Here is a 23621-nt window from a genome sequence, read left to right as displayed (position 1 = left end):
GCTCCGCCTCCCGTCCTGTCCCACGGGGACAGCCGCCCGCCCCCGCTCTGGCGTAGTGGATTCCGAAGTGACGTCAGGAGGGAGGAAACCTCGCGGCTGACGTGGGCCGCCGCCCCGAGGGAGGCGGCGACTTGCACGGCTTCCAGCAGCCGGAACAGGGGCTGCCGCCGCGCTGGCGTACCGAGGGGACGGGTGGGCGGTGGCGCCGCCCGCTGACGTGGCCACCGCTCCGATCGGCGGCGCCGCCTCGACCCCATTGGGCGGGGGGCGGGCGCTGCGTGGCGTGGGGCCAGTGAGGGCGCGGGGGCGCCGCCACCGCCCACCATTGGCGGCCCCCGGGCGGCCGGGGCTATAAAAGGGCGGTGGCGGTGGTTCCGCGGCGCTTGGAGGGATGGCGGCGGAGGGGAGCGAAGAAGAGGCCGAGGCGCTGCGGCAGCGGCTAGCGGCGAGCGGGCAGGGCCACGTCCTGCGCTTTTGGCCCGAGCTGAGCGGCGCGGCCCGGCGGGCGCTGGCGGCGGAGCTGCGCGATATGGACGTGGCCGAGGTCAACTGCTTCTTCCGCCGCGCCCGCGGCGGCGGGGCGGTGGCAGCCCGTCTGGACACGCGGCTGGAGCCGGTGCCGTGGGACGTGCTGGGAAGCGCTTCCCGGGACCGCGCGCTGCTGCCGCGCTGGGAGAGCCGCGGTAGGTGCGCGGGGTGGCGGGGCCCGGCGCGGCGCTGGCGCGGCGGGCCCCACGCGTGTCTGTTCTCCCGGGCGCAGGGCTGGAGGAGATCGCGGGGAGCCGCGTGGCCGCGCTGCTGCTGGCCGGCGGGCAAGGCACCCGCCTGGGCGTCTCCTACCCCAAGGGCATGTGCGACGTGGGGCTGCCATCCCGCAAGACCCTCTTCCACCTCCAGGCCCAGCGCCTGCGGCGGCTGCAGCAGCTGGCAGAGGAGCACCACGGAACCCCCTGCCACATCCCCTGGTGAGCGCCCCGTCCCAGCCTGCGCTGGGGCCGCACCCCTCGGGGTGGCCTTGGGGGGGGACAAGGCTTGTGGAGTGGTGTCGGCGTTGGCCGAGGTCCTGTGGAATGGCGTTGGTGGGACCCTGCTGGCATCAGCCCGATCCATGTGGATGGCCTAAGGGCCTGTAGGTTGGTGTTGCCCTGTTGTTCGGCAGTAGTGGGTCAGGGTCTCGTGGGTCAGCAGGCCAATGGACCCAGGCCTGTGATCTGTAGGTTGGTGTAGAGCCCCATGACACTAGTGTCATTGCGATGGACACAGCCAGCTGGACTTAGTGGGTTAAGGCCAAGAGGGTGGCACTGGCAGGTCCTACATTGTAAGGCTCAACCCCACAGCCCTTGGGAAGATGGGTCAGATCCCCTCTGGCCAGCCTGCTGCATGAGATGGCAGCCATGCAAGGCTGTGGTAGTGCTGTGAGCAGGAGGTTGAGTCATGACAGGAGCTGGCCACTGCAACTGGGTGTCCCCCACACTGTACAGGGTGTGGTAGGGTTTTGGAGAGGCATGTTGTAAGAAGGGGTGAAGCCCTTCCTTTGCTTGCAAAGAGGAGGGACTGCGGTGGGTTAAATGTTTGTGGAGGGGAAAAGACTGCTTTGAGTATTACAGACTGAAGTGATGCCCCACATTTGGGATGAGGGGATGATCCTTCATCTCCTCCCTGCTCACTAGGTCTCTTCTCTGCTGTGATAGGTACATCATGACAAGTGGCCGGACTATGGAGTCCACCAAGGAGTTCTTCCTGAAGCACTGCTATTTTGGCTTGAAGAAAGAAAATGTCATCTTTTTCCAGCAGGGCATGCTGCCCGCCCTGGGGTTTGATGGGAAAATTCTACTGGAGGAGAAGGGCAAGATTGCTATGGCGCCAGGTTGGTAGCTGGGAGCTGATGAGTGGGGTGTGGCGCAGTGAGACATAGCGCTGGGGACAAGCTTTTGGATCTGGAGCTTGTGTACGGTAGTCTCACAGTGTGACGTGGCCCATGGGTGACACAGGCTGGGAGGTGTCTGTTTTGGCAGTGAGGCCCAGGGTGGGGTATAGCCGGGCTGACGACCCCAGCTCCGTGGAGAAGGAGGGTGGGTGTGGGTGACTGATGGGACAACTCGGTGTTGCTGCAGCCTCAACAGTTTGTTCCCCTCACAGATGGCAACGGCGGCCTGTACCGGGCCCTCAGGGTGCATGGCATTGTGGACAACATGGAGCAGAGAGGTGTACAGAATGTCCATGTCTACTGTGTGGACAACATCCTGGTGAAGGTGGCTGACCCTAGGTTCATTGGGTTCTGCTTGGAGAAGGGAGCGGACTGTGGGGCCAAGGTATGTTTTTGGGGACAGACATGTACTACTTCCCCGGAGCCTGGCTTCCCTGACTCCTCACTCTGCCTTTGCTGACTTGCTGCAGCCAGGACAGATAGCTAAGCACTGGGAGCTTGCTGGTGGAATAGTATGAGCTGCCAGAGTCCCACCTGCCCCTTGGGTCTGGCATCATTGGCCCCTTCCTGGCACTGCTCTCCTCCTGCCTTGCACAAGGATTTGGCACCAACGTTCCAAGGACTCACAGGTCCTCTAGTCCCTGGGGCCAAGAGCTGCCAGGGAGTCCCATGTGGCTTGCTGGTCCCCAGCTCTATGCTGGGCAGCTGTTGTCTAGGTTGCTGTGGTGAACACGGGCATGTGGGATTCCTGCCACAGCTTGCCAGCTGTCCTCGGTCATCATGTCCTGGGTGCCAGACCAGGACACGGTGGGTGCAGCTGACTGCTGATGTTGAGCTTATCCCTGTGTCTTACAGGTAGGATGTTGCACACTTTCAGCTTTACTTAAAGGCTGGATTGACAGTCAGAGGCTGTATGGTTGTGTTTGCATTGGCAAATAGGTGAGAGGGCTTGCCATCCTTGAAACTTTCAGAGAGTGAGCTGGGAAAGAGAAAGCAGTTCCTCCTGGCTAGAGTGAGAGAAGGAGGAAATAAACCCTAGCATGTAGAAAGGAGAAGACTCTGTGCCCCTGCATGCCACCCTGCCACGGTATCAGTGACAACTAGGGATTTGCTGGGGAGTAGGGGGTGAATCCCTTACTCAGACAAGGTGTGTGGGGTATGAGGAAGAGGAGGGAGGTTAGGTGTGGGAGGATGGCTCTGTTGAACCTGCTGCCTCATGTTTGTGCATGATAAGCTGGCTATGCATGTATGGGCTGGATGCTAAAAATATGTGTGTCTTCTGCCAGCCATATGTGGCCAGATCCTGCCTGCACCCTCTGGGTGCGCCTGACACCCAGCCCTGCCATCTCACCCTCCTCCTGTCACCATCACCAGAAGCACCTGAGATAGGAGGGCTCTAGCATGCCTAGACCTGCACTATCCCTGCTGTCCTGTGCAGGAAACTACCTCCACGGGCACTGCTAGAAACAAAGGGGTGTATTTGCAGCACATGCCTTTTGAGGGTCTTTCCGTGACAATGCTTCCCTTGCACAGGTGGTGGAGAAGACCAACCCCACAGAGCCAGTTGGCGTGGTGTGCCGAGTGGATGGTGTCTACCAGGTGGTGGAGTACAGCGAGATCTCCCTGGCCACTGCCCAGAAACGGGGCCTGGATGGGCGGCTGCTCTTCAACGCGGGCAACATTGCCAATCACTACTTCACTACTGCCTTCCTGAAAGATGTAGTCAAGTAAGGGCCTGCCAGGGTGCTTGCTGGAGAGAAGCACTAGTGTCAAGTGGAGCCGGCTCGCTGTGCCTTGCTTTCTGCTGGTTGAGCTTCAGCTGTTTGCAGGCATGCTGGGATGAGGCCTATGGGTTCTGGTCTGTAAGCCCGGCTGCTCTGCATGGTCCCTTCTATGAGAGAAGGTTTCTTCAGGCCATTGCTGTCTGCCAGTGCCAGAGCGCAGGCGTGTGGGGCCACCCTGCCCTGGAGATAAGCAGCCTGTGCCTACAGGGTTGGGGCAGAGCAGCTGTCCTGCTGCAGTAGTGTCTTGAGCTGGGGGCTGGAGATGAGTCTTGCTCAGTGAATGACAATTCTCTCTTGGCCCATTGCAGCACTTACGAACCACGACTGCAGCACCATGTAGCTGAGAAGAAGATCCCACATGTGGACATCGCTACGGGGCAGCTGATCCAACCTGAGAAGCCCAATGGGATCAAGATGGAAAAGTTCGTCTTTGACATCTTCCAGTTTTCCAAGTATGTCCTTTTCTCTCTGCAGGGAGCAGGCTGCTGGTTCTCCCTTGAGCAGTTCTGAGAGCTCTGTGCCCACTGATGATGCTCTGGGATCAGGAAAGGTTGCTAGCTCCCATGCAGCAGCAGTGGTGGTTGTGTCCTGAGATGAGCAGGGATGTGAGCAGAAGGAATTGCAGGCACTTGCTTAGCTAAGCCCTCCTCCTGGGCCAGAGGAGCATCTGCTGACCCTACAGCCCAGGTCCTCTTCCCTCCTTCCTTCATGGCTGCGAGGACAGCCCATGGGAGGGGCCGTGGTCCTGGCCCAGCCCTTTTGGTAGTGGAGATGCCAAAGCGACAGGGAGCAGCCGTGTTCCCCAAATCTGAACCTCTCATGCCCTGCTCCCCTCCCCAAGGAAGTTCGTGGTGTTTGAGGTGCTGCGTGAGGATGAGTTTTCTCCCCTGAAGAACGCAGACAGCCAGAATGGCAAGGACAACCCCACCACAGCCCGACACGCCTTGATGTCTCTGCACCACTGCTGGGTTCTCAATGCAGGTGGGCACTTCGTTGATGAAAATGGCACACGCATCCCTGCCATCCCTCGGTGAGTTGTTGCTCCTTGCATTCCTGCGTACTTTTTGGCTGGTTATAAAGCACCAGGCAGTCCCCAGGACTCCCGAAATTAGCTTTGCTGGGAAGACCAGCTACAGATCCCTTCTACCAGGTGGTCTTGTGGGGCAGAGCCAGGTGCAGGCTGGGTGATGGTTGCAGGAGGAGTGCTCACTCATCAGCATGGGCTTTTCCTCTTGATTCGATGCCTGTGAACCAAATCGTACTGGTCTGTATTGCACAGCCAAGGTTGCCCATACAGGGAGGAAGAGGCTCCCTAAAGCTCAAGCATGCTAGGAGATCCATGCAGCAGCTAGGCTGGGGTTGCAGCATTGCTTGACCAAGAGACCTTCTGCCTCCCTAGTTCTGCTCTGGTTTTACCCACCTTTGCTAACCCTTGTTTATTCTCATGTAGTGTCGCAAACGGAAGGTCAGATGCCACCCCGGCAGATGTCAATGACAAGTAACTATACCGTGCAGCATGCATGGTGGTGGGGCTGTGCTTAGGTACTAATGGGCTGTAGGCGAAGCAGTGTACCAGGCTGCTGTTGCTGCCATGGGTTCACGCTGGTGAGCAGGCACTCATAATAACTAACGGGGCTGTGGGGCTCGGGGCTGCATGCTGGAAGCAGGGCATGTCTCACTACAGGACCCTGCAGATGCCGCTTCTCATGGTGGCAGTCTCCGCTGTTTCTCAAGCCAGAGTGTAGAGCAGTCTGGACTGATCCCGGTCAGTCCCATAGCTGGAGATGGCTGCCATCTCCTGAGGTCTGCCAGGCATCCAGGCAGATTGAAACAGGATTAAAAACATTTTGTGAATGTCAAGCAGGCTTTGATGTAGTATGCGCAAATCTCAGCATAGGTGGCCAGTGGTGCTTTGTGAACTTCAGCTCTTGAGTTTTGAAGATCAGGCTGTGACATCAGGAAAAACGCCTGGCTCAGTGCTTGAAGGTTTACAGAAGTAAATGGGAAAGTTGATGGAAGTGTTGAAGCACTTTTTCTTACATATATCCTTAAATGCTAGTTAATGGCAGTTTTATTTTTTTTTTAACAGTTATCTGGAAACATATCTGACTCTAAGGCAAACAAAAGTGCAAGGGCTGGGTTAGGATGGGAGTTTTATTTACTCACAGCTGGGGCAGGAGGGGGCTTAATGAGTGTGTTGCCAGCAGGGATGAGCTTCCACCTCAGTGAAGGGAGCATCTTTGGCTGCAGTGTTGTGTGGATATGAAGGTGCCACCATGGATCCTCACTGGCTCCACATGACTGTGCTCCCTGGCCAGGCTTACGTGCTGGCTGTGTACAAATGGGGCCATGCAAAGCCTGGTGGCAGCAGGAGCAGGGTCAGAGCTGGGCTGTGGTGGGTAGCTCTAATGTGTGTGTCTGCTGTTGTCCTCACCAGCTCAGGCTTGCATGTGGAGCAGAGGAGCTGAGGCAGTTGATTTGTAACGCAAAAGCAAGAGGAGCAGGCACTGCCACAGGGAGTATTTTCTGAGTGAGCAGGACACAGAGTGAGTAAGGACACAGAGTAAGCCTGTGTCCTTAGGATTGGCTTTAAACAAGCAGAGTGTTTAAAAAAAGATCTGTTGTCACCAGCCAAACAAGAAGGGACTGTGAGTGCATCTCTCATCACCCTAAAGATGCAGGAGGAGGAGGAAGGGAAGACTAGCTTGCATGCAGCATCAAATACAGCAGGGCTCTGGTCTCGGGGGGGGGGGGGTAGGCACTGCTGTAGATGCACGCATGGAAAGGCACATCTAAAGCTCCCTTCCCTTTCAGTCACTGCTGGAATCTAAACTTTAGCTCGCACGTCTGTGGATAGTACACAAGGCTTGACTAACCCAGGGCAGCTATGTGCTCCAGGGGTCTGCGTGAGCTGGCAGCCACCAGTGCCCCAGCCAGCTGCTGACCCCCTTTGCTGGCATCTGTGACACCTCTGGGCCCTGTCCCTGTCCCCCAGGAGGTTGTGGCTAACTCTCTTGACTATTTATTTTCCTCTGCAGCTTGAAGGATGCAAGTGACCTGCCAATTGAATGTGAAATTTCTCCTCTTGTTTCCTATAGTGGAGAAGTGAGTACTGGCTCTCCAGAGCTCAAGCAGCCTTGCAAATGTACTGGGTGGATGGGGGAGGCTGGTTGGGCACGCATGCTAGCCCTGGCTGGGGCTGGGGTAAGCCATGAATTTACTGTGGAGATTTTCAAGGCAATGGCTTCCAGGTCACTAGCGTGGGAGGGGACCAGAGCTGTCTGTGAGCGGTTCAGCAGGTCAACAGAGCAGATAATGCATGGTGCCACGTTGCTCCCTGACAAGCCTAGTCCCTTTAGCTGTTGCTTTTCTGCCTTAAGGAGGCAGGACCAGAAGCAGGGGACAGCTGATGTGGTGCAGTCAAAGGGCTCCATGCCCATACCTGCCTGCAGCATTGAGTTCTGCACTGGACTCATCATCCCTCAGCCACACATGTAGCTGTGAAGATCTTAGCAGGCAAGCGGTGTTTTGGTTGCTAACGAGCTGCTTCATCCTCCATTAGGGTCTGGAGAAGTATGTGAAGGGCCGAGAGTTTCATACACCTTTGATTATCGATGAGGATGGGATCCACGAGCTGGTGAAGAATGGGATGTAGTTGTGGGGCAGTGTCCAGGCTGGGCTGCCTGTCCTACCTAGTGGGCTGGGAATTCGGACAAAGGAAGGTTTATAGCTGTGAGTGATAGGGGCTGGTCCTGCTCACTGTGGCCCTTTGCAGAGGAGGATGTCACCCACTCAGTTCTTGGCATGTTGTATGCTTCTATTTATATTTTAATTTAAAAACCAAACACTTTACGGATTCCCCTGCCATGAAGCACAGCTATGGCACTGTTCTTTGCACTCTAGGCTGTGGGCATTTATTTTTAACCATGTATATAGTAATAGTCGTTGTACATGCAGAGGATTTTTATGGTACGGGGCTGGGGTTAATCTTGAATTCTTATTTTTCTCAAATCTACATGACTATTTTTTTTAATAGGATCCTTCTCATTGCGCGTGTCTTCCCTTTTGGTCATCCTTTGTATATTGCACTACTGGAAGCACCCAATTAAACTCTTGAGACCCTCCTGTCTGTCATCTGGTGGTGTTTTAGTGATGGTGGCTTTCCACAGAGGCTCTGCTTGTGGAGCAGAAGTCCGGTTGCATCCCGCCAAGTGCCCAGCTCTGACCTGTGCAGCAGGGATTGCTGCCTGAGGGGTCACAGGCAAGTCCTTTTGCCCACAGCACTCGTTTGTGGTGTTACAGGAGGAAGCTAGGGGCTGTGCTTTCCTCTTGAACTTCTGCAAGGGGCAGGAAGCCTTGAACAGGTAAGAAAAGGCAGGTGTGCTAAAGGTAGTTGTGCTGTGCCGCTGGAGTGCTGGCATGGTGCCCTCCAGCAGCACTGTGTGCCCTTTGCTTTTCCAGCGAGGGCTCTTAGATTCCTGCCTGAGCCCACTGCCTCAGAGCACGTGGTGTCCTGATACCTTTGGGCATGTGGCTCTGCTGCCTCCCTGCTTGTTTGGAAGGGGAAGTGGTGCTCAACCAGCTCCTCTCCTGCTCCCGAGTCCCACCACAAGCCCTGTGGCTGCCTCAGGAGGTATTTTTTCCTGCAGGACTGGCAATGGGGCCCAAACCACTCCCCTTGGGGGAAGTCACCAAGTCCCCCAAGTGCTAAGGTGGCTGATGGGCACCTGAGGTCAGCGTGCCTGGGAAGCCAGGGCCATGTGGGGGGTCCTAGTCAGTGCCATAGCTGCTGATGGCTCGCTCTGGGCCAGCTGGGCCGTGTGTGGCCAAATCAGGCTGGCAGCTGTGGGTCCCAGAGGAGAAAGCCTGGGATGGGGGCCAGAGTGGATGCAAAGAGCTGGTGTGGAGTGCTGCGGGTGGTCTACACCACCTCTTCCCCCTGCCCACTGGCTCTCCTGGGCCCTGTGAGCAGCTGCCATGGGGAAGGGACATCTCTGCTCCCCAGGGTGCAGGCCCTGAAGCTACTGCTCTGTGGCATGGAGCAGGCAGCAGCTGGAGCACAGTGTGGAGCTCACCGTGAAGAGATGCGTGCGGCCCCAGGACCAGCCGCAGGAGCAAGAGAGGCTGCGTGGTGACCCTGGGGGACTGCTGCTCCAGCTAGCTCCCTGAGCACTGGGAGAGGTGGAGGAAAGATGTTTGCCTTGACTTTTTGGCTCCGTTTGCACACCAACACCTTTGCATGAGGTTCTGGGATAGAGCAATGCAGCACTGGCTCCTGCCAAGTTATTTTAGTGCCAGTTCCAGATAGCAGGAGGTGAGTGGAGTTGGACAATGTGCCAGTGTGCGTCTAGGGCAGCCTGTTCATGGGCGAGGGCTTTCTTCTCCCACCTGATTCCAGGCAGCACACTGGTGGCACAGTGTGGAGCCCTGCAGCAGGCACTGCACTAACCTGCTCCCTGCCTGCTCCTGCGCATCTGCTCTGCCTTGCCTGGACTGCCCTGGGGTGCTCCTCTCACTGCAACTGTGGCTAGGCTGGCACGGCAGCCACAGTGAGGGTTCCTGGCATGTCACTTGCATCCTGCTGGGTGGTGAATGGCTTTCTCTGTATGGGACTCCTCTTTCATTGTCTGGAAAGCAGGCAGGCTGGAAGGCCAGGAAGAGGATGGTTTGGGGGTTTAGAAGCATAGCTGCGACCTTGGGACAGGTGCCTTCTCCAGTGTGGGATGACCCGTGGGACAGGAGTACTTTTTGGGAGCTGCTGGCCTGCTGCCAGGAGTATTACTTCCCTCCCATGGCAGTGTGGGTGCTGGCATAAAATACAGCCAAAACACTAGTTGGAAAGAATATTGGATTTGGAGTTCCTTTGGTGTTTTTTTTCCCCTTCAAATTGGCTTTTTAACTATTACACAAAAATTAATGTGATCTGATTATTATTATTTTTCTCCCTGCTGTGTTGCATAGTCTGTGGCTGCAGTGCCAAGTAGTGCCTGGAAATGATGTAAAACCATGAACTTACAATGCAGTTTGGGGAACCAGAGTGCTTCTTCCATACCATGTGCTGGGGCAGGTTTGCTGTACAGCCGGTATCCTGGCCGTGTGTGCCTACGCAGCAGCCCAGCACCCTTCCCACCTGGGGCGCAGAGCAGAGCAAGCCCATGTGGGACCCTTCTGGCCACTGATAAGGCCTTGTAGGGTGCCTCTGTCACTTTTGTTTTGAGGGTGTCATGCCTGGCCCCGGCACCCCACGGTTCAGGAGGAGGGTTCTGGACACGTGCGCCATCGCATGGCTGTGGGAGGTGAATGCCAGAAAGCAAAACATTGACTATTGCTTTAGGTTCCCTTGCCAGCCACGGGGATTTTTTTTTTTATTTTTTCTCTCATGCTATGAATGGGTTTTGCTGTAAATTATAGCTTTGCACACATTCCCTCAGGCCGAGGAAAATAACTTCTGCTGAAAAGCGAGCCTGGATTGGTGACTGGCTCCCCCTCTCCACTCCCTAATTGAAACCAAATGTGCAAGATGTAGGATTGTGGGATTTCTGGCCCACTCCCAGGAATCCACAGAATGCAAACGCGCTCCCAGAGACATCTTGCATCAGCCTGGGGAAAGTTCGCTCCTTGCTTGGCTCCCCTGTTCCAGGCCAGGGGCGAAGAGCCCACTTGCCTGCCACCACCTCCCCGCTCTGGTGAGTTGCTCTTGAGTGCGTGTGGAGGTGTTTGTTCCACTTGGGATTTTGGGGGCCAGTGGTGCTCCGCAGCAGAGCCTGGGCAGTGGCATTGGGGTGTGGATCTGCCTGGGAAGGGACTGGGGCAGCAGCAGGTCAGTGTCCCCTTTCAGGGAGGTGACATTTGGCCTCTTCTCTCCATTTCCAACCCTCTTCCCCTGCCCCCCGCCAGTGTTTCCCCTCATGCCTTATGTCAAGCCAGAATTTCGTGATGTCCCTTCTTGGTTTCTGCCTGTGTGTCTGCTGGCAGAGCCAGTAGCAGTGCTGGCCAGCCAGAGAGGCCCTGCTGTCCCCAGGGTCCCCCAGCCAGACTGGAAAGGGGACACAGGGCCACCCATCTGGTGCTTCTGAGCATCCTACTCCCCATTCTGGGGCTGGGGACCTGCTTGTGGCTTCCCGGCTCTGCATCGTGGCAGAGCAATTCTGTGCAGCCCTGCACTGTGGCAGGATGGCACTGTGCACCGTGGCACAGAGCAGGGGAAGGGCTGCAGCTTTTTGGGTAGCAGAAAGTGCTTGCTGGGTGCAGCACCCACCAAACTGTCCCCCCAGACCCCACAGCCATAGGCTGTGCTGCTGGCAAGTCTCTTCAGGGCAGCTGTGAGAATGTGTAGGTCACTTCTTGCACCCTTTACAGCTGTGATGGACCTGGCTGACCCACCAGCCCGTGGCTAAGGAGGTGCTTGCCACTGCAGAAAATAGGGCTGCATCCAGCCCAGAGAAGATCTAAAATGGCTTTTTTGGAGAGGAGGAGGAATACGGGTTCCAGCATGCTGCACTGCGTTCCTGCCGAGGCTGTGCCAGCAGCACAGTAGGCTGGAGGCTGTAGTGCCAGCTAGGGTGGGGGTCCTGAACCCCCTTACTGAAACACCACATGCCTTGGATTGTGTTCCAAAGTCACAGTGAGCCTCTCACCGCTTGAGGACATTCCCTCCAGCATGGCCTCATCATGTCCCACCCACCCGCCATCCCAGCAGGAGGGGAGCCCCCAGCCCCGTGGGAGGACAGGGACTCTGTGATGGGAGCCCTGGCTGCCCTGGGAAACCCCTGTCCAGGACCTAGCATGTGCAAGAGGTGCAGGCTGTTACTGCCCAGCTCCGTCCCCATGGACAATGCTGCTCCAGTGCTGGTGACGATGGAGATGCCCACCTTGAAAGTGAGGTGGAGGTTTCACCAGCTGGCACAGGCTGGGGGTAAGAGGGACCATGGCTTGTGTGGGGTTTGTCTCTAAACAGGTGTGGAGCTAATTTGTTTCACTGCTTATTTTCCCTGGTGATTTCAGTAGAATAAGAAGGGTGGTGGGAAATTAAAAGAGAAAAGAGAAAAAGCAGCAGTCGAGGGAAGCTCCCAAGCCCACGCAGCACCAGGGAGGCGCTCCCAAAATTCTCTGCACTAAAAATTTCCAGTGATTGAAAATTTTCAGCAAGCATTTTCCTGACAAAACTTTGCAAAGTCATCCCTTTTGCAGGACTGGTGGAACAAAAAAGATTTCCATCTGGGTTGCCAATACTGCTTCACAGGTTTGACCACGTGTCCCTGAGCCTCAGCACCTGAGTTACTGGCTCCCTGCTGTCCCCCATCCCTGCTCCCCTGAGGAACATGAGCATTTCACAATGGCTGTGTGAGGATAATTTCCCTGTGTTACGCTAAATGTAAATGCATTGCCTGCAGGAAATTACAGCATCTGGTATCCTGATGCTTGAAAAGTTTACTCAGCCTGAAAGAATAGTGAGGAAAAAAATCCTTGGATATTTTTTGGAATGCAGAAGGAAACTGAGATTTTTAATGTTAAGGTAACTGGCCAGTTCTGACACAGAAGCTTTGTGCACACCTCAGCAATGCAGTTAAAATTCTCAGTTGCAGCTGAGTTAGCTGCAACTAAATAAACTTTCCCAGCTGGGAAAAGAAAAAATAAAACCCCCACTTTCCTTCCTGAAAACAAAAACAAAAAAAAGAACAAAACAAAACCAAAAAAAACCCAGGAAAATATCACCCCAAGTCCAGGTGTTTGCTTATGCCTCCTGCAGACCTCACTGTTTAGCAGAGATCTCCATGGGGTCGAGCACTGCAGAAAGTCTCTCTAGCAGGGTGCCCGTGGCAGCTCCTGGGGCTTTGCACTCCCCTTTGGTGCTGACATGGTCACAGCAGGCCTGCCTCCCTCCTGCCATATCAAACCCTGGATTTGCTAGTGAGCAGCGCTGTATCCAATTTTCCCCCTCCCGCCCTCTGCCTCTGGGCAGCTGGGCTCCACAGAATGGGAGTATCCACTGTGGGGCTGCCGGTTCAGGCTTTGGGCTTTCTGTCAGTGGTGGGATAAGGCTGTAGATCCCCACGTGGGGTGGGGTCAGGGGGACAACCAGGCACCCATCTGCAGGGTTACTGAAGCTGGGTCAGCTCAGGGACCAACCAGCCCAGCCTGAGCATCCCTAGTATGGTGGGACTTGACTGGGGTTTACCTTACCACTCAAATACAGCCAGGTCCTATTTGGCCAGCTATGGTCCCTTTAACCCCCAAGCTAGTAAATTGTTCCTGCAAAGGTTATTGTGGATGTAAAATAGATTAAAATAGCTTTTTTTTCAGTAAAAAGAGGACTAAACTGCATCCAGTGTTCGTATGAAGGGCTGTCCCAGGAGGACAAATGTCCCCTTGGCGAGTAAAGGGAGGGGGTGCACAGGGAGCCTGGGGCAGGGCAGGTGACATTTAGGTTTGTCCCTGGTGCATCCCCCTGGCTGGTGCTGTGCCCCAAGGTAGATCCTGAGGCGTACATGGGTGCAGCAGGAGCTGCTTGGGCTCTGGGGGTTCCTGGTAGCTGAGGCTGAGTCAGAGCTGGGGCAGCAGCACTGACCCTGAGTGCAAGCATGTCTGGGGGCTGGGGCCAGAGGAGATCTGGTCCTGCTGCAGGCTGCGCCCTGCTCTGAGAAGCCTTGCCAGTGCTGCCACTTTTTCTTGCCTTTCTGCAGTGTGAGCCCCATTGCTAGGACCCCCAGGTCCCATCCAGCCCTTGAGGCAGCAGGTGCAAGCTGGCTCCTGTGACCTCTGTCACACTTTTTGCATCACCAGTATCCCAGAGATCTGCTTTGCCATAGACAACTGTCACAATAAATTTATAGTAAATCTTGGGTGGTTATCTGTATTATCTCTCCTGAGCCAGGAGGCAGAGAAACCATGTGTTGCAACATGTTATTATTTTGCTAGGTGATGGTGTTGTGCAAGTCTCGCTTTCAAAGCCATTCAAGGGTGGGTGGGCTAGCTGGAGCCTTTCTGCCTGCCAGTGGAGCTGTATGGTGCCAGCGCTGAGCAGAGCCCTGGAAGGTTCTTGTGGGTCCTGTGGCCTTTTCATGTGGCTGGATCCAGCGACGTGGCAGAACCACATTACCTGCCCATGCTGGGGCTGCATTGGCAAGGAACCATGATGCCATAGCTCCCAGGGGGGAGGAAGATAAGACACCGGGATCCCTTTGACCACTATCACAGATGGGAGATTTAGGGTTCTGCTCCTCCTGTGAGGCTGAAGTGGGGAAACAGGGCTGAGATGGTGACACACGGTCTTGTGCAGCAGAAACCCTCCTGCCCTCTGCTGGCTGCCCGAAGCAGGACTGGCATTTCTGCATGACTCGGCTGCCTCAGTGTGACAAGTTTTGGCGCTCTCTCACAGGAGTGCCGACATGTCAGCCTTCCCCAGACCAGCCCTGCTGCTCCTGAACCTGCTGCTGCTGCACATCCCTTGGGCTGTGAGAGCCCAGGTTAACCCAGGTAAGTGAGATGGGAGCGGACATGTGTGAGGTGTGTTTCCCTGGGCTATTCTTCTGCCACCAGTGTTCATGCTTGGGCTCATGTCATCCACCATCCCCAGGACTTTCCCCCAAGCTCGCACCTGCATAGTCTCTTGGCTGTCCTGCACGCAGCTTGGCTGCCACCAGGGACTAGAGAGCATCCTTCATCTGCCATGCCCAGGCTCCTTCAATGCATCAGAGTTTTATCCTTGTAACAAATCCCTTCAAAGGCTTCTTCAGTCTGTAGGAATAGTTTGCTGGGTCTTTACTAGAGGTTGGATGGTACTTAGAGAAGCAATCCTGTTTCTTCTGCAACCATCCAGGGCTGGCAGGATGGTTATTACCTAGGGTAAAGAAGCTGCATTGTCTCCATGTTTGGCAAGAATTAAATAGGATTTCAGTGGGAGCTACACTCTGCAGCGCATTATGAGTAAGAGAGATGGAGAGAAGAAGAGATGCTCCCCTTTGTGCCAATGTTCACACTGAAGATGCTGTCATCCCTCTCTTGGATGCGGGAGACGGTCTCTGTTGTGTGAAGACCTGGGGACAGGAGCTGACTGCCAGGAGACACTGCATTCTGGGATGCAGGCTCCTTGCCAGCACAGCACTGGGTGAGCCAGAAGCCACGGGGACAGGAGGCATCCTCAGTACTGCATCCTCACCTGGGCCCTGCTCCCTTGGTGTGGCTGTTTGCTCGGGGTGGCGTGAGGAAGGAGCGCTGTAGACTGGAGCTGGCGGCCAGAAAGTAAACACAACCAAACAAGCCAGCCTTTCAGCAGCTCTCTTGGCAGGCAGACATGAAAAAATAACTCCTGGGAAGTGGTGTAGTTGAGGTGCTGGGGGAGCCAGCTGCCACTTGGGGATGTAGCCTGCCTGCCACCCTGGGTACTTTTCCACTCACAGCTGGGGCAGGAGCTGTGAGTGGAAAAGGCAATGAGAGCCCCAGGGCCAGCAGGGAGGATGAGCGCCTGCCTTTGTCACTTGTTTACCCAGGCAGATGAGGGGATGAGCAAGGCCACATGACCAAGAGCAGGTTACTGTTGGTCAGGTTTTGAGTCTAGCAGCCTCTGGAGTGAGCCCTCTGGGTGTCCCCACAGTGCGGAGTGTGGGGACAGCAGTGCCAGCCCATGGGCTCTCCCTCCACCACAACGGAAATGCTTGTCAGCAAGGCTGAAGGGATCTTGGGACAGCGACCAGCTGTCTCCAGCAGCCCTTGGTTTGCTGCCTCTCCTTGCTCCCAGCTTCTGGCCAGTGAAACCCAAGCAGGTGTGCCTGTGCAGGACTGTCCCACCATTTTTTGTTCCCCCTCTGTAAGCCAGAGGGATAGAGAATGTTGTGCCTGACCTGCACACAGTGCAGTGTCTGCAATGCTTTGGATGTACCCCAGCCCTGGCAGTGCCAAGCTCTATTTCAGCATGTGTCTCAGCCAGGCAGGTGAGGATGGATGCCTGCTCAGAGCCTTCCTGGTCTTGTTGCAGCGGTGTGCCGGTACCCCTTGGGAATGTCAGGTGGTCACATCCCTGATGAGGACATCTCAGCATCCAGCCAGTGGTCTGAGTCCACAGCTGCCAAGTATGGACGGTGAGTGCAGGGACAGCTGGCAGGGTGGGTGTGAGGACCCTCCTGGGACAGTCCTAGCAGAGTCTGGGTTGCCATGAAGGGGCAGAAGCAAGGTACAGTGCTGGCTTCAGCTGCCTGCAAACGGCTCATCTGCTCTGGGTTCGCAGGCTGGACTCAGAGGACGGTGATGGTGCCTGGTGTCCCGAGATCCCAGTGGAGCCTGATGATCTGAAGGAGTTCCTGCAGATCGACCTGCATGCCCTGCACTTCATCACGCTGGTGGGCACCCAGGGGCGCCATGCCGGGGGCCATGGTAATGAGTTTGCTCCCATGTATAAGATCAACTACAGCCGAGATGGCACTCGCTGGATCTCCTGGAGGAACCGGCATGGAAAGCAGGTGAGGATACAAGTCAGGGTTGTGCTTGCAGGTGGGTGGGAGCTGCAGCTGCCATCCCCACCACACCACTCCCTTCTCCCCAGGTGCTGGATGGAAACACCAACCCTTATGACATAATCCTCAAGGACCTGGAGCCACCCCTCATCGCCCGCTTTGTCCGCTTCATCCCTGTCACTGACCACTCCATGAATGTCTGCCTGCGCGTGGAGCTGTACGGCTGTGTCTGGCTGGGTGGGTGGCATGGTCCTGTGCCCTTCCCCATGTCTGCAAAGCCTGGCTGTCTGTCTCTCTACTGGTGCTGTCTGTCCCACTGAGGGCTGGCAGCACTCTGGGACTGGCTGGGCTCACTGGCAGCAGGGTGTCCATCATGGGTGGCAGCTCACACTCCAATCCCCACAGATGGGCTGGTGTCCTACAACGCGCCGTCTGGGCAACAGCTTGTCCTTCCTGGGGGCACCATCATCTACTTGAACGACTCGGTATACGATGGGGCGTTTGGGTACAGGTGAGGACTGGGTGGGCTTGTGCATGTTACTGACACCATGCTGGGGAGGATGGGATGAGGAGCCTCTCATCCCTGCATTTACAGGCTGATGTGCTAATCCTCAGCAGAGCAAATACTTGGGATCTCCCTGAAGCAGGGCACATAGCCAGCTCTGGGAGGCTGCATATTGTGATGCAGACAGCATGATGGGGAAACCACTCCCTGCCCTTCTCTTGAATTTATGGTAACTGCATTGCATATTCAGCATCCTGGAGACTTTCCCAGAGAGAACATAAAGAAAAACAAATATCCCTCCTGAATGTCCCAGGGGCTGTGAGGAGCTGCTAGGGGAGGTGCTGGGTGGTGGCAAGTTTGTGGGGTTGGTGCGAGTCACACTCCCTTTCCTCCCTCACATGCACCAGCATGACAGAGGGCCTGGGCCAGCTGACGGATGGGGTGTCGGGGCTGGATGACTTCACACAGACCCATGAATACCATGTCTGGCCGGGCTATGACTACGTGGGCTGGCACAATGAAAGCACCACTGGCGGCTATGTGGAGATCACCTTTGAATTCGACCGCATCAGGAACTTCACTGCCATGAAGGTTTGCGTGTCTCTTGCCCCATCCCCCATCCCTGTCCCCTGCCACGGCTGCACTGATGGGCTGCCCCACAGGTCCACTGCAACAACATGTTCACCAAAGGTGTGAAGATCTTCAAGGAGGTGCAGTGTTACTTCCGCTCAGATGCCAGTGAATGGGAGCCCAGTGCCCTCTCCTCGGTACTAGTGCTGGATGATGTGAACCCCAGTGCTCGCTTTGTCACTGTGCCACTGCTCCACCGAATGGCCAGCGCTATCAAGTGCCAGTACTACTTTGCTGACACCTGGATGATGTTCAGCGAGATCACCTTCCAGTCAGGTACCAGCTGCCATGAGCCCTGTGAGAGGACCAGTCCCTCCTGGGGGGCAGTTTGAGGAGGAAGCAGGGCTGTGGGGCACCCATGCTCTCCACCCTGATGCCCCTCTTTTCTCCCTTGCCAGATGCAGCCATGTATAACAACTCAGTGGCACCCCCGGTGTTGTCTGTGGTACCCACCACCTACGGTAAGTCATCAAAAAGCACATCGGCCTGTGTAGGTGCTGGGGTCATATGGGAGAAAGCATGTATGGGTTTGAACTTGACCAAAAAAGACTGTGTCCCTGAATCAGTACAGGCATAAAAGATTCCACTGCTGTGCATATGCCAATGCAAGTGGCTGATGCCTTAGCATACCTGCAATACCAGCAGCAGGCACAGAGCAAGTGGACACTGCCCTGAAGCTTGCTAGCTAATTTAAGACCTTGGAATCACTAACAGGGCCTGTGGGATACTAGAAAGGAATGCGTTAGTCAAAGGAGCAGGCAAGGGAAACATGAAGATAAGGACCACATCTGCAGCACTAGTGATTGCTCTTTATCTCACTAGTCATGGAAGCCTTAGCACTGGAATTTTACTGAGGTAGCTGTTAATGAGGCAGATAAAGGTTTTTAAGCTTTTACTTTCACACAACAAAGTGATTTCGTTTGCATCAGGAACAGAGTCCGTGCCCTTAATCGCCACAGGGTCACCTCCCTGTGAGGTAATGTTCTGTGGGGCTGTGCCCCATTGGATGGAGGAAAGGGACATGGGTTCTCCCTTCATCCTGGCATGACTGGTTCTTGGTGTCCCCTCCTCCTGCCAGACCCCACACTCAAGGTAGACGACAGCAACACACGCATCCTGATTGGGTGCCTGGTAGCAATCATCTTCATCCTGGTGGCCATCATCATCATCATACTGTGGCGGCAGTTCTGGCAGAAGATGCTGGAGAAGGTGGGCAAGGGTGAGGTGGCTGATGAGGTGCCCTGGGGTGGTGGGCAGGAGCTCAGCATGGTGTAAGCAGTGTCTGTGCAGGGGCTGATGCACTGATGCTCACTTCCCCTCTTTGGGAAGGCAGTGATTTGTACCCATCTCCCAAGTGTGGGGTTATAGCTGAGCAGGACATTGACTTTGGGACCTGCCTGCTTGTCTATCCCACTGTCCTGAAGCTGGACTGATAAAAAAAAGAGCCTGAGGCAGTCTCACCACAGCCCCTGGCTAACCAAGGGCAGTTGTGGAGGTGATGGAACCAATCGTTTCTCCATAGAGGCAGACTGTAGAAGGAGGGGGACAGAAGGACAAATGCACCCACACAGGTACTGCAGCCCTGGGACAGGGCACCAGAGAGGGGGGCTTGGGCAGGGCACGGCCACGGTGTCCTGGAATCCCAGAGACTCCAACCTGCCAGTGCTGCAGGAATTCTGTCCCAGCTCTCTCCTCCCTCACCCGCTTCTTGCAGGCATCACGGAGGATGATGGATGACGAGATGACCGTCAGTCTCTCCCTGCCCAGTGAATCCAGTATGTTCAACCACAACAGCTCCTCTTCTTCAAGTGAGCAGGAGTCTAGCTCCACCTATGACCGCATATTCCCCCTGGGTCCTGACTACCAGGAGCCCTCCCGCTTGATCCGCAAGCTGCCTGAGTTCAACCCAGAGGAGGAGGCGACAGGTGAGAGCCAGGTCACCGTGCATGCTGATAGCCAGCCACAGTGTACCAAGCCCAACACAGCTCCAGCCCAAGCTTTTGGCCATGTCCCAAACATTTCGGCACAGAGGGGTAGGGACGATGTCGAACGAGCTCCTGTGCAACCTGCTCGAAGGTCACACAGACTGTGACCAAAAGTAATCACTGTTGTCCGTGCTGGGCTGATCTGTGTCCCCACCACTGTCCTTGAGATGCTCCTGTATCTCTTTGCCCGTGATCTAGAGGTCAGACACTGATCCCTGCTCATTTGGTGCTTTGAGCTGGTTTGGTGCATTTGCCAGTGATGGGGAAAGAGCAGAGCAGCTTGTGGTGTCTGCAGGAGCCCAGCCATGCAGCAGCAGCACAGGGGTTCTGGTGAGGACAGGGTCAGAGAATCTGGTGGTTGGAGCATGGGGAGGCCCTCAGGAGGGAAGACACCCATGGCATGGCTGGCCCCACTGTCTACCCCACAGGCTGCAGCAGCCCTGTGAAGTCATCTCAGGTCAACGTCCCTGAGGGTGTTCCCCACTATGCTGAGGCTGACATCGTGAACCTGCAGGGTGTGACAGGCAGCAACACCTACTCAGTGCCAGCACTTACGATGGACCTGCTCTCCGGCAAGGACGTGGTCATCGAGGAATTCCCTAGGAAGCTGCTGACATTCAAGGAGAAACTCGGGGAAGGCCAGTTTGGGGAGGTGAGTGAGAGCTTGACCTGCTCTGAGCAGGGCTCGGGCAAGGCACTTCCAGGTTCGTGGAGGCTGGGGGACGCCATCAGTTGGTGGAATTAAAGGCTGCCTGTTGCCCCCCTCCAGGTTCACCTCTGTGAAGTGGAGGGGATGGAGAAGTTCATGGGCAAGGACTTTGCCTTGGAGGGCTTGGATGCCAGCTCCAACCACCCCATTCTCGTCGCTGTGAAGATGCTTCGAGCAGATGCCAACAAAAATGCCAGGTACAGGGCCAGGGGCTGCACATGCCCCAGCATTGTCCCCAACATAGAGCCCACCTCAGCAGAGCTGGGACACTTGGAAAGTATTCCCTGCCTCCAGTGGCCAGGCAATCAGTGCAGCTGTGAGGACCACATGTATCTGAGCTGCCTGGGGATGCCGGGCTGCTGCAGTACAGTACTCTTGGTCCTTGCAGCTCCTAACCAGCTCCCCAATACCTCATCTACCCATGCAGTCCACCCTGCAGCCAAGCATGGATCAGCCCTGAGCTCCCCTTCATGGGCCCCAGTCATAAGGGAGGGCACCTGCACATCCCTTGCGAGACTTGGGCAGACAGGTGGTATGCTCAGCTGGCCCATGCACACCTCCATGGCCCTCTGTGTCTGTTTCTGTTCCAAAAAGGAATGATTTTCTGAAGGAAATCAAGATCATGTCACGGCTGAAGGACCCCAACATCATCCGTCTGCTGGCGGTGTGCATTGCTGATGACCCACTGTGCATGATCACTGAGTACATGGAGAATGGAGACCTCAACCAGTTCCTGTCCCGCCAACAGGCAGGCAGCCCCCACACCAGCCATGAGCCCACCATCAGGTAGTACTGTCTGGGATGGACAGGGGTGGACAGGGCTGCCTGCTCTAGGCACCTTGCTTGGCTGTGGGGTGTCCTGCTTGTGGCCATGTATGCCCTGGCTGCCATCCTTCCCAGTGCCTGAGTCCTCTATTGTTCCCATCTCGGCAGCTACAGCAACCTGCAGTTCATGGCCACCCAGATCGCCTCTGGCATGAAGTACCTCTCCTCCCTCAACTTTGTGCACCGAGACCTGGCCACACGCAACTGCCTTGTTGGGAAGCAGTACACCATCAAAATAGCTGACTTTGGCATGAGCCGGAATCTCTACAGTGGGGACTACTATCGCATCCAGGGTCGGGCGGTGCTCCCCATCCGCTGGATGTCCTGGGAGAGCATCCTACTGGTACGTGGGTGCTGGGGTTCTCTGATGGATACTAATATAGCTCTGGGGCTGTTCAAAGCCTCTTTTCCTCAGGCTGTGGAATGTTAAAGGTGTGGGGATGTCTCTTCTTCCTGGATCCCAGCTTTGCAGTGAAGCATGCAGAAAGCACATGTGGTAGCGTGCCAGGATGCAGGATGCATCAAGCCCGGATGTGAGGACTATGATGATCTTTGGTGTCCTGATGCCCAGCTTTTGAGCAGGATGCTTGACATGTTCTCCTGGACATGATCAGACTGGGAAGAGGGAGCAGGGTCCTTATCAAGCCTCAGTTCTCAGAGCAGTCACTGCAAGCTGGACTTGAAGCTCACCAGGCTTTGTCCCTGGGCAGAGAGCAGGCCTGCAGGACCAAGCCACATTCTGGATCTGGAAGCTTGAAGCACCCAGAAAGAGGTTTTGAAGCTTAGGCACATAGGGATTATAGAGCAGGATGGGATAATTCCTGTACCTGACCCTGCTCTGCTCCCTCCGGCCAGGGCAAGTTCACGACGGCCAGTGATGTGTGGGCATTTGGCGTTACACTGTGGGAGACCTTCACACTCTGCAGGGAGCAACCCTACTCCCAGCTGTCGGATGAGCAGGTCATCGAAAACACCGGCGAGTTTTTCCGAGACCAGGGCCGGCAGGTAGGGACAGGATGGGATGGGATGGGATGGGATGGGATGGGATGAGACAGGATGGAATATGGGATGGGAGGGGATGGGATGAGATGAGACCAGACAAGATGGGACAGCATGGGACAGGATAGGCAGCAGTACACCTGGGACATCAGGGGAAGAATTTAAGGTGACCAGATAGGGAGCTTGGTTATGTGGGACTTATGGGTCAGGAACTCCTCCAGGAAGGAGTCCTCATAAATGTCTCCAGCCTCCCAAATGTGCCACCTGGGGTTCCCCTTGCCCTTGAACACACCAGCAGCACAGCCCCTGCCCCAGTGCACAGAGAAATGGGGTTCCCCAGGAGCAGTTTGCTTTTTGGTTTCTGTGGCAGTAACTTTCTCCTTCTGTCATCTTTGCCATTTGTTTTGAAGATCTACCTTCCCCAGCCTGCACTTTGCCCTGACTCAGTCTATAAGCTAATGCTCAGCTGCTGGAGACGGGACACTAAAGATCGTCCCTCCTTCCACGACATTCATCACCTTCTCCGAGAATCAGCCAGTGAAGAATGACCCTTTGCTCCCCTACAGCTTGGTCCCCATCCCTCCCCATCCCCAGACTAAAGTCACTTCACTTGGACTTAGCAATAAAACCCGGGCAGTTGGTCTTGTTCTCATTGTACAGTGAAGCCTCAGAGGAAAACCTCTGGAGCAGCAAGGAAAGCCATGGCATGAGATGATTTGGACTTCCTGCTTGCTTGCCGACCCAAGCCCAGGAGCTATGTGGGTTGAGATGAGGGTTATGTACTGATGCAGCATGTTTTAGTGACGATGATCAAGACAAAATGTCTTCTCTTCCTGGGTTGGAGGGAAGGAACATCAGCTGGACTTTCTCCATGAGGAAGCTCCCAGCTTGTGTGCAGGATTGGTGCTTGGGGGAAGAGATGTGTGCAGGTATGTGCCTGCAGGAACAGGGACCATCCAGCAGCCACTACCTGCTTGAGGAGGAGCTGAGGATTGCCACTAGCTCACAGTGGGCTGTGCAACTACAGGGTGAAAACAAAAGCTCTCCAAACATTTTGGGCTTTGGACATGCAGTATGGAGGGGCAGGAAGCCTTGTTCCTGCCTGCTAGACCCTAGTTGCACACAGAGAAGCCTGACTGCCAGCTCCTTGCCTGGCTGCATGCTCAGTTGGCAGCATGCTCAATCGTGGCTCCTCTGTGTCAGTCAGAGAGGAACAGGCATGCCAGCCCTGGCTAGTGGCACACTGCAGGGACCTCCTCTCACCGACCACAGTCGCTCCAGAGCTGCTCAACTGCCCAAGAAATGCATTTTGGATGCCCAGCAGGTGCTGCATGGCAGCCGCTGGTAGGATATTAGCACCTTTCGTCTCCAAGGAGAAATGTCCAGGTCCTTCCCTCCCAGGTTTAACCTGCGTCTTCACCTGCCATGAGAGGAAGTCACATAGCAGAGCTTCCAACATCCGCTACCCAATGTCTGAGCCTCTAACAGCCTGTGGGCATGGAGCAGCAAGCACCCTGGATTTCCCTGTCTCTTGGCCTGGGAATTGCAGTTCAGATGAAACACCTCATCTGGACTCTTGACACCCTGAGCATCCCACAGAAGTCTGGCACCAGTTTATCCTCCTGGACGTGGCAGCTCCATCAGCAAACTAGGCAGGTGCCGAAGCCATGTGTTTCCCCAGCAGGCTACACATTGTGCCTGAACTTGGACCCTCCTATGGCTGGACAGGAGGAATTTTGTACTTAGAGGATACGTGGATCCCTCCTAACTCGTACACATTAGTTCAGCACCATCAAGTCCTGAGTGGC

The 23621-nt window shown here is 55.6% G+C and overlaps 1 protein-coding gene across 6 annotated transcripts; it reads left to right on the top strand.

Moving 5' to 3' along the window:
- Nucleotides 1-249: 249 nt before the first annotated feature.
- DDR2 (discoidin domain receptor tyrosine kinase 2) lies at nucleotides 250-22502 on the top strand. Of its 6 annotated transcripts, XM_054073826.1 has the most exons (23): nucleotides 250-683; nucleotides 761-965; nucleotides 1692-1867; nucleotides 2140-2312; nucleotides 3461-3654; nucleotides 4020-4163; nucleotides 4553-4741; nucleotides 14090-14187; nucleotides 15686-15788; nucleotides 15935-16166; nucleotides 16250-16397; nucleotides 16566-16671; nucleotides 17073-17256; nucleotides 17328-17571; nucleotides 17694-17756; nucleotides 18374-18504; nucleotides 19010-19220; nucleotides 19709-19932; nucleotides 20050-20186; nucleotides 20584-20775; nucleotides 20923-21157; nucleotides 21670-21819; nucleotides 22224-22502. In XM_054073826.1, the coding sequence occupies exons 1-23, from the start codon at nucleotides 392-394 to the stop codon at nucleotides 22359-22361; spliced, it is 3969 nt and encodes a 1322-aa protein (XP_053929801.1). In that variant the 5' UTR covers nucleotides 250-391; the 3' UTR covers nucleotides 22362-22502. The 6 variants fall into 6 exon arrangements, with proteins under 6 accessions (XP_053929801.1, XP_053929806.1, XP_053929807.1 ...); XM_054073828.1 differs by lacking the exons at nucleotides 250-683; nucleotides 761-965; nucleotides 1692-1867; ... (2 more) ...; nucleotides 4020-4163; nucleotides 4553-4741 and adding exons at nucleotides 7208-9025; nucleotides 10143-10397 and having other exon boundaries at nucleotides 22224-22366; XM_054073829.1 differs by lacking the exons at nucleotides 250-683; nucleotides 761-965; nucleotides 1692-1867; ... (2 more) ...; nucleotides 4020-4163; nucleotides 4553-4741 and adding an exon at nucleotides 7208-10397 and having other exon boundaries at nucleotides 13994-14187; nucleotides 22224-22366.
- Nucleotides 22503-23621: the final 1119 nt, after the last annotated feature.

This window comes from Cuculus canorus, chromosome 8 (assembly GCF_017976375.1).
Source record: "Cuculus canorus isolate bCucCan1 chromosome 8, bCucCan1.pri, whole genome shotgun sequence".
NCBI classification, from domain to species: Eukaryota; Metazoa; Chordata; class Aves; order Cuculiformes; family Cuculidae; genus Cuculus; species Cuculus canorus.
Note: the sequence above shows the minus strand (reverse complement) of the source record. Positions and strands in the feature narration are given on the sequence as shown.

Bases quoted from the DNA above. Each gene is read 5' to 3' on its own strand.
- DDR2 (XM_054073826.1), top strand. From the start codon at position 392: ATGGCGGCGGAGGGGAGCGAAGAAGAGGCCGAGGCGCTGCGGCAGCGG. The intron at 1,868-2,139 runs GTTGGTAGCTGG...TTCCCCTCACAG, and splicing joins CAAGATTGCTATGGCGCCAG to ATGGCAACGGCGGCCTGTAC. The intron at 16,672-17,072 runs GTGAGGACTGGG...CACATGCACCAG, and splicing joins GATGGGGCGTTTGGGTACAG to CATGACAGAGGGCCTGGGCC.